The 9,956-nt window shown below is 35.5% G+C and overlaps 1 protein-coding gene across 1 annotated transcript; it reads left to right on the forward strand.

Annotated features, from left to right (window-relative positions):
- Nucleotides 1-443: 443 nt before the first annotated feature.
- LOC127789263 (vacuolar cation/proton exchanger 3-like) lies at nucleotides 444-4,366 on the forward strand (the record flags this gene model as incomplete). The annotated part of the gene is given in 11 exon segments (XM_052318125.1): nucleotides 444-511; nucleotides 620-648; nucleotides 2,169-2,365; nucleotides 2,481-2,693; nucleotides 2,793-2,927; nucleotides 3,055-3,171; nucleotides 3,269-3,322; nucleotides 3,417-3,533; nucleotides 3,631-3,721; nucleotides 3,819-3,887; nucleotides 3,981-4,366. Coding segments are annotated over 10 exon segments (1,065 nt in total), but the record flags the coding sequence as incomplete, so codon positions are not given.
- Between the last annotated feature and the right edge of the window lie 5,590 nt (nucleotides 4,367-9,956).

Genomic DNA, 9,956 nt, shown 5'->3' on the forward strand with positions numbered 1-9,956 from the left:
TTTTCGACAGAATCTCATCAGGTCTGAAACGGGTTTAGTTTTTATATAATTAATTAGTCAAAACTTCCACTGTGTAAAACAAGTACTACTTGTTCTTAATCAAGCTCCATCCTTTCTTAGAAAGACTTAACAAATATTATAGAATTCTCCCTCTCTCTCTCTCTCCTTTCTTAGAAAGACTTAAACAAATATTATAGAATTCTCTCTCTCTCTCTCTCTCTCTCTCTCTATACATTCTCCGTTTCCATTACGACACGTAAGTTCAAGGGAATAAAGGAGAATAAATCAAAGGTAATTTTAAAGAATACATATATATATATACATATACGCCATGATTAGTAGTTAAAATATACGTTGGTCTGAGGAACAATCTCTTAAACAGCTGATATCACTGATTCTTTTACGGTAGTTAACATTAATTTTATGTGTTATTCTGGAGACAGCCATGGATTTTTGGTTTGAGCTTACTGGGACTGACGCCTCTAGCTGAACGTGTCAGCTTTTTGACAGAGTAAGGATCTAAATCCTTACACTCTCCGTTAATCATCACTAATTACTGTTTCTAATATGCAACTGATACAGTTTCATTATTCATTTCTTGTGTTATCATGTGTTGCAGGCAGATTGCCTTCTACACCGGCCCAACAGGTAATTAATTAACTTCTCCACAATTCAAATCATGAATAATATTGTTAATTAATTAAAATATATATATATATTTATTCTATGATCTGCACTGTCAGGCTCCACTTGTCTATAGAAGGTTATGGAGGCAGTAGTGATGATGAAACTGACAAAGAATAACATATATATAAGGTGCCACGTATACATGGTCCTATAACCAGCGGCCGAGCCATAATTTTTTTTTTAGGTGGGCAAAATTAAATAATAAAAAATATTAAAATAATATAATATTAAAAAAATATATCAATAAATTATATAATTAACGTATTTTTATATTTTAATAATATCTCACATAATAATATTATTATCAATTTTATTAAATATTTATTTTTTAATATACATAATTAAATTGTCATTCAATTATTAATTTATGATTTGATTGCGCAACGAGTCTTGATAAACTTTATGATAGACTGTCGTTTAATCACTGATCTCTAATTCAATTGAGTAATCGAGTCTTAACAAGTTTCATAATAAAAAACATATTTTATGTCATAGTTTCAAATATGTAATGACAAATTTGTAACAAAAAATAAAAAAAATTAATCTATTTAATTAAAATAAAATTAAAAAAACGATCAAAAGAGGTTAACATGCACAAAATAAAAGTGAGCTAGATTTTCATATATCTTATTTTTAATTTTCAATAAATACTAAAAAATGCACTAATAGTCGCCACCAGCCACCATGCCTGGTAGTTTTCGACCATCAAAAGCAATCACCCGACACCTTTATTTCATCGATCAACATACCCAAAAATTAGTAAAATCTAATGGCCAAATTTCGTAGATCTAAGTTTAAACTTTCGACCAAACCCAACAGACGTAAATGCATTGACAGTCACTTGACACCCTTATTTCCATCGACTAACATATTCAAAATTTAAAATTTTTTAAATATTCAGTATGGGCATTAAGAAAAAAAATTAAAAATATAAAAAAATATTAAATTATTATATATAATAATTTTTTTTTTTTAAATCCATGGTGGGCTGTACTTGGCTCCGCCCCTTCCTACAACTAATAAGTCAAACCAGGCAAAGTTTTGTCATCATTTTGATGTTCATATATGTATCACACAGAATACCATGGTCCATACTGTATACACACACACACACACACACACACCTTAATTCAAATTTTATGATAAGCCTGGCTGGCTTTGTTGGCACAGCCTATATGGCTAAACCAGGAGCAAAGAGACGCAGCTGTCGCTAAAAACTGATCTCACAAAACAGTAAAAGTAGTTCTCCACAATTTTAATTTTCTTTTGTCACAAATAGTACTATTAGTGACAGACAAACTCATCGCTAATAATTATATTAACATAATTAGTGTAAGTTTTTTCATCACTCAAATCACATATAAGTTTTGAGTCACACACACATATAAGTGTCAAAACATAGTTATGTGACATTTTAATATATCACCAAAATGAACAATATTTAGTAATTAATTTACCTTCATTAATTTGGTGACACACAGTGGGAGGGCTGCTGAATGCAACATGTGGAAATGCCACAGAGCTTATAATAGCACTGCTTGCTCTCATCCAACACAAAGTAGATGTGGTGAAGTACTCTCTCTTGGGCTCCATCATCTCTAACCTCCTCCTCGTTCTTGGTACCTCACTCTTCTGTGGTGGACTTGCTAACCTCAATAGGGAACAAAAATTTGAAAGAGTAAGACAAAAAATATCTTTCACCATTTCTATCCGGATTAATTAATTTGTGCATGAAAATCAGTTCCATGGAGATTAATTCACTGATCTGCATGTATGTTTTGATTTAACAACAGAAACAAGCCGATGTGAACTCGCTCCTCTTGATGCTGGCATTGTTGTGCCACATGCTGCCCATAATGTTCCGGTATGCTGGAAAATCTGACAGCGCGACTGCAGAGGTGACGCTTCTTTTGTCGCGAGTGTGCAGTGTTGTCATGCTTGTCGCTTATTTGGCCTATCTTGTATTCCAACTGTGGACACACCGACAATTGTTTGAAGCACCGGAGGTGAATTTCCCTTGAACCTGCAGTAAGGCTACATATATGCAATTTTGTATCATTGAGAAATACTAATTTAATCACTATTATTGTGCATAATATGACCAGGAAAAAGATGAAGAGAGTGATACTGTGATCTCAGAAGAAGAACCAGTGATTGGATTTTGGAGTGGATTTGCCTGGCTAATTGGCATGACTTCGGTCATTGCTTTACTATCTGAGTATGTTGTGGGAACAATTGAGGTAATTAATATAACATTAGTCCAAATGAAATCATCAAATTCAAAATGATCACTTTTCGCTTATTCTTTTGTAAGATTTCTCAATTAATTGACACTAATTAACCAAATACACCTTGGGTAATTAACAGGATGCATCAGAATCATGGGGCTTATCTGTCAGCTTCATCAGCATAATATTGCTACCAATCGTTGGAAATGCAGCTGAACACGCTGGAGCGATCATATTTGCTTTCAAGAACAAGTTGGTCAGTGAACTCTTGATTTCCTTTTCCATTTCGCCTCAATAGTTTGAGTTTGATTCTGAGAGTACAGATTTTTCATTTTTGTGGGTACTTTATGCAGGATATATCCTTGGGAGTAGCTTTAGGATCTGCAACTCAAATTGCTTTGTTTGTGGTAAGCATCCAAGCTATCCTAAAATGGCAGCTTTACAAAATAAAAAAATAAAAAAAAGATGGTTCTGATAGTTTTAATTTTACGTTTGTCTCAGGTTCCATTGAGCGTGGTCTTCGCTTGGATCATCGGTGTGAAGATGGATCTTGATTTCAATCTCACTGAGACCGGCTCGCTCGCTCTCTCAATTATAGTCACAGCTTTCACTTTGCAGGTAATTAACTAAGATCATCACTTAAAACTATTTTTGTTGCAGCTATATATATCATTCATCATTGAACTAACTTATACCAAACTGTAAATACCTATAGGATGGGACTTCTCATTACATGAAAGGATTGGTTCTTCTTCTGTGCTACATTGTTATTGGGGCCTCTTTTTTTGTTACTCAATCCCCAACAAGTAAGCCCTCGTGACAAAACTATAGTCATATCATCATGGCAATATCAATTCTTGCATGTACTTATATTTATACTTCTCTCGAATTTTTTTCTCACAGATCAATCAAATGGTGTCAATTTGGGAATTCATTCATCGGCTTGAGGAAACTTCAGTGCTCGATAGCAATGTGAGGAACTCAAATAAATGAAGATATATGTACACGCTAAATTATGATATTGCAGAACAACTTATTATTTCATGTACTGTATTCCGAATGCAGTCTTTGGCCTTGCGGGGAGTCACTGGCCATGAATTCTTGAGGGTGTTTGAACTCATTGGATGTGCATTTGTTATTCTTCGATTTTGATTGTTCTCGATCGGGCGCAGTAAGTTATATATAATCAACCTGAAGTTGCAGCTTCCTTGTTTTAGAAGAGGCTGCACTCCCTGGGAAGTCAAGAATAAGGGGAGGAAATAGCATAGCCAGCAGCAGTATATAAGCAATATTACCATGTGTCAGCGAGTTTCTCCTATAGGATTTGTAAGATTTTCATGGCTGCCTTTTGTTCCTTATTGTAGTAATAAAGTTCTAGCAAAACTGTCACTGTTTGCTTTAGCAGTGGAATAAATCAGTGAATAAAAATTGTTGTTCATGCTTTTTTGTTACTGTTGGAGTTAATGTGTTTAGATGATCAAAGAGTTTCTTATATCTCCAATGTGTCTCCATATTTCCAAGGAGTTATAGATGCTGATATGTCGTGACAAAAACGCAAATTAATTTATAAATGATAATAAACGGGTTAATCCAGAATTGATCTAGTTGACCCAAGGACAGAGGAATATACATGTTGATTCAATAAGACCTATGATATTGTGTTTAAGCTTGTTGAGGTGTGATACCCAACAAGTTCACGGCAATGATGTTGTTGTCAAGTAACTTATCTATCATAGGCTTTGGCCCAAGATTGATAGGCTTTGTTGAGAGGTCCAATCCCACAAAGAGGTGGCCCAACAAAAAGATGACCCAAGCACATTTACCTTGTGTTTGAGGAAAGTTGGGCTTGGCCCAGCTTCTCAAACCAAGGACCAAGCCCATTGTCTAAAGCCCACAACGCCTTATCTAAAAGCCCACATATATATACATGAGTTTGACCTAACTTCTTCATTTTTGTTGAAGGCGTCTGTTCTCTGGCCGATTTCAAATCAGGTTTGGTTTCTTCTTCTGACCGATTCCAACATAGGTTTGTTTCTCTTATCCTATCTTAACCTATCGGATAACCCGATAGTATCCTCATATTTGAAGATCTCTATTTGGTTCTCAGGAGGTGGTCTTGGTATTATTCGGGAGAGAACTGAGAGAGGGGAGAGGTGAATGCGAGAAGAGAGAGAGAGAGAGAGTTGAGAGTGAGAAAAGTGTTCTCCTTGGTGGGGTTTTCTTCGTCCTTGTGTGGGTGTGTAATTATCGGTTGTGGGTTTTGTGATTGAGGCTGTTTTGGGTGTCGATTTAATGAAGTTCTTGGGCTTTGCTTGGAACTGATTCTAGATTACCTTTTGTGGGTGTTGGACCGATCAACATTGAGCCTTGCAAATCCACATTCTTCTTCTCCATTACTGAGCACCAACAGGGAGTGTGTTGTTCTTTTTTGTTTCAGCTTGCTGTCTTTGTTTTACTTACTATTTTTTGCGATTTCTTTTCCCTAACGTGTGGATCTTGTGGTTCTTTTATGATGTACAATCTCTACAAAGTGGTATCAGAGCCTTGGTGGCTTCGTGTGACGCCTCGTTCCCACTTACGGGTGCCACTCGTGAATAATTAACTGAATTGCTCACATGCCTGGCCATTCATGAATGGTAGACTATGTTTCAACACGAAACGCCCTAGGTAAGAATTAGGTTTTGTCATTCCCTTCCCTCACCCCTAGGATTCACTAGCAAATTTAGGCTTTAATCATACTACACTTAGCTATTTAATTTCCAATAAAATTGCCCCAATCACCATTTTTATTTATTTTAATTATTCTTCCTTCCAAGAATTCCACCGGGCTCCATAAAAATCACCATTTTTATCAACTCATTTATTTTTACCAATTTTCGAGGAAAAACTCAAAATTTCTATTTTTCAAAAATTCGGCATTAATTATCTTAGAAAAATGCCCGAAAAATTTCTTTATTTTGAAAATTCCTCTAGGGTCCAAAATCAATTAAGAAATGCCCCAAAAATCTCTAAATTTCCAAATTTTAAAAACAAAATTGGCCGGCAGGACTTGTTAGCGAGCGCAGGGCCCCATTGTACGCTGGCCAAGCGGGCCTCGCGAGCCCCCACCTACTGCACGCCTGCCGCCCACAACACGCCTACATGACCCAAAAAAATTTCTTGACCTTTTTAGCCCAAATTTTTCAGATTTCTCACACCTCACATATACACCAAAATACCCACTTTTTCAACTTAAAAATCATTTTCTCCAACACCCATGTTTTATTCCAAAATAAAATTACATCCATGGTCTTAGGCCTTCACAAGCCATTACCAACCATTAAATTACATCACATGAAGCACATACAACAAATAGGCTTCCCTAAGCCATAAACTCACAAATTAAATAAAACACATGCTAAGGCTTCTATAAGCCATAAATTTACAAACCCACCATCAGCTTCCCAACTTCAAGCTTGCAACACTCCATTTTTCTCTTGGCACATGAACAACCTACAAATTGAGGGTTAAAACCTCATGAGCTATTAAGCTTAATAAGGGTGCAATGACAATAAGTATGAATATGAATATAAAATATGATGTCAATGCATGCATGCAATAAAGTTAAGGCTTTACATTCTCACAACCACCTTGATTTGAGGCTTAAACCTACCCTACCCCACACAACCTCATGGCCATAGGTTCTTAAACACAAATAACATGCCAATGCACACATATTTGCTCATGAACCATACTTACAACCTTGCAAAGCCACCATCCCATGGGGCTATCCCTTACCTTTTACATTCTTTGAAGCTTTTAACTCTTCCTAGTTTCCTTCCAACTCTTCTCCTTAAGAGATCCTTGCACAACATAGATCTATATTACTAAAGGAGAAATAAAAAGGAAGAAACCTAGCCTTTAAATGGCTAAAACATAATCTTCTTACCCCTTGAGGCTTTAGTGCTTCCCCAAAGCCTTCTTCTTGGAGCTTCAAACCACAACCTTCCTTGCTTCCAACTCCCAACTCAATGAAAGCTTCCTTCCTTCTCTCTTTCTTTCTTTCTTTCTTTCTTTCTTTCTTTCTTTGAGAGATTTTTCCCTAAGTCTTGTTATCCCAAACTCAAGAGCACATCCTAGCCCTTGATCTTTCTTTTTGAGGCTCAATCTCAACTTTTGGAAGAAAACACAATCCATGCCATGGTCTCTTTAAATCTCAATCATTCGATCATTTTTCCTTTTTAAGACTTAATCTCTACCTTTAAAAGAAAGCACAATCCATGTGCCTATCCAAGAACTAATCTTAACCATCCAAAATTAGACTTTAATATAATTAATTATTATGTTGGCAATCCATGCCAACTTCTAAGACTTAATGGTGGCCCTTAGATCACTTTCCAAATCCAAGAATTAATCTCTCATCCCTTGAATTTGCATTTCTTTCTCATTTAAATTAAGAAGACTATTTTCCACCATTAATGCATGACTAATTTAATTTCTTTTTGAAATTTCTTTTAATCCAACACCATCATGCCTCTCATTAAATTCTTGAAAGACTAATTAGCATTTCTTTTGCATTTATTTAAATCTCTCATTTCTCTTAGCCAAGAGCTTGCCAAGTGTCACTCCTTGACACCAACTTGGCTTCCAAGCCTCTATCTTGGCCATCCATGTGGCTCCACCACATTTAATCCCCAATTTAGGAAAAAATAAATTACTTCTTACATATTAATGCACTATAATTAATTTCCCTCTTTAATAATAAAATTCCCTCATGGAATTATACTCCAAAATTACCAAAATATCCTTTATGAATTATTAGTCCCATTTATCTCCACATAAATACAAAAATGGGAATTTAATTCACTTACATACTTAATTCCACCTAAGAATTATTTTTAATTTACCAAAATACCCTTTATTGGACTTCACTATCCAAATTACCAAAATGCCCCTCTCTAGGGCACCCTTATTCTCAAGAATCCATTATCTTCTTAAAAGAATTTTTGGAAGTTTCTCACTTTCTTTCTCATTCTCTTAACACTGGTAACACTGGGTGTTACACTTCGTGGGTGGAAGAAATCGGCAATTTCTTGGCCGATTTCAGATCTAAGATGTTTCACAAAAATGTAACCCAGATTTGAATATCAGGCTAGATCTCCCTAATTCCTTCAAATCTCAGAGCATGAGACCCTCCGTAGGTTTCTCAACATTGAGGCGCACTAGTAGGTGCGGCTCGTGTCACTCCAACGCACCAATAGCAATGACATGTGGTGACTGTAGTGGTGGGGTGGCAACTTCAACGAATGCAACTCCTAACAGCGTGCTCATACTGAGGAGAACGTCACTCCTATGTGGTTGGTTCTTTCAAATCCTCTTTTTCATTTACGGATTGATTCATCAAAACGCTCGGTGAGAAATTTCATAACCCCAACTTTAAATTTCCAGCAACTAGCAGGCCATTGGGTGGGGGTGGCCATTATAGGTTGGGGGTTACCCTGTGGTGGTAACTAATACGTGTTGCTAGAACTAGGGTTATATATGTAATTACTTGCCTTCATTAATTGTGATTTAATTCTCTATGTGGTTGCTGTTTTTTATTGATTTCCTGTTTGTTTAAGTTGCTGCAAAACTTGCACCCTAACAACTAGTCATTTGTGTGTCTTAGAATTTGTTTCAATTGACATTTAGAGGACCCAAAAATAGTCAACTCGAATGTATTTTTGTCTTGTTTTTGTGTTGCATTCTTGTGTGTTTTGTGCATATCATGGATGCACATCACTTTGAGTTTGGTGTGTTTATAATGGAAAAGGTAATTTGGAAATTTGGCAATAGAAAATGAAAGGAATATTGGTTCAACAAAAGGTTTCAAAAGCAATTGATAACACTTTTGATAAATCTCTAACTAAAGACGAAAAACAAGAAAGTGATGAGTTATCATATACTTTGTCATCTTGCATTTGCCTAACTCAGTTTTACACAAAGTTGGTAAACATGATACTACTCAAGAACTTTGGAAAAAACTAGAGAAACTCTATTTAACCCAGTCTACTCCTAACAAACTCTTCTTACTCGAAAGTTTATTTAGCTTTAAAATTGACCCCTTGAAAGATATAGATGATAATCTTGATATTTTCAATAAACTTGTTTAAGATATCACTAATTGTGATGAAAAAATTACCAAAGAATATAAAGCTATCATTCTTTTAAATGCAATTCCTAACATATATAAGGAGGTTAACAATGCTATTAAATATGGGAGGGAGACCCTTACCCAAATATTGTAGTTGAATCTCTTTAGTGTAAGGAAAGAGAAATGAAAGATGAAAGAAATGAGAGAAGAGGTGGAGAAATACATCTTGTGAGGGGAATGCCTCAAACTAGGGGTGGTAAGGGACAAAATAAGAGTGACAAGAAAAAAGGTAAAAGTAGGTCTAAGTCACAGAGAAAGGAAAAAGGTAAAAAATATTATAGTTGTGGAAAACTAGGGCATTTTATAAAAGACTATTATGTAGAGAAAAACAAACAAAAAGAGAAAGAAACTAGTGAGGCCAATGTTATATCTTCTCAATGTGATACTGGGGAGGTATATATGTTGATGAACCATGAACCCTCTAAAAATAATCTATCTATGAACTCCCATATGCATGAGTGGATCCTAGACTCTGATGCATCTTTTCATGTCACATCTCATAAACACTGGTTTGAAAACTTGCATGAGTTTGATTATGGGCATGTCATTATGTGTGAAAATGTTGCTTATAAAGTTGTTGGTGTTGGTGACATAACTGTTAAATTTGAAAATGGTTGTGTGCATACACTAAATGGAGTTAAGTACATTCCATAAATGTGTAGAAATCTAATTTCTGTAGGGGAATTAGAAAAGATGGGTTTTACGGGTAGGGTTGGCGGTGGCATGATTAAAATGTTTAAAGGTGCACTTAGAGCTTTCAAGGCAACTAGGAAATGGCATATATATCACCTATATGTTGAAGTAATTAGTGGCACTACTCCCACTATTGCATCAATTGACATTGATCACACACAAAAGTGACACAATAG

The sequence above is a fragment of the Diospyros lotus genome, chromosome 13 (assembly GCF_014633365.1).
Source record: "Diospyros lotus cultivar Yz01 chromosome 13, ASM1463336v1, whole genome shotgun sequence".
Classification (NCBI taxonomy): Eukaryota; Viridiplantae; Streptophyta; class Magnoliopsida; order Ericales; family Ebenaceae; genus Diospyros; species Diospyros lotus.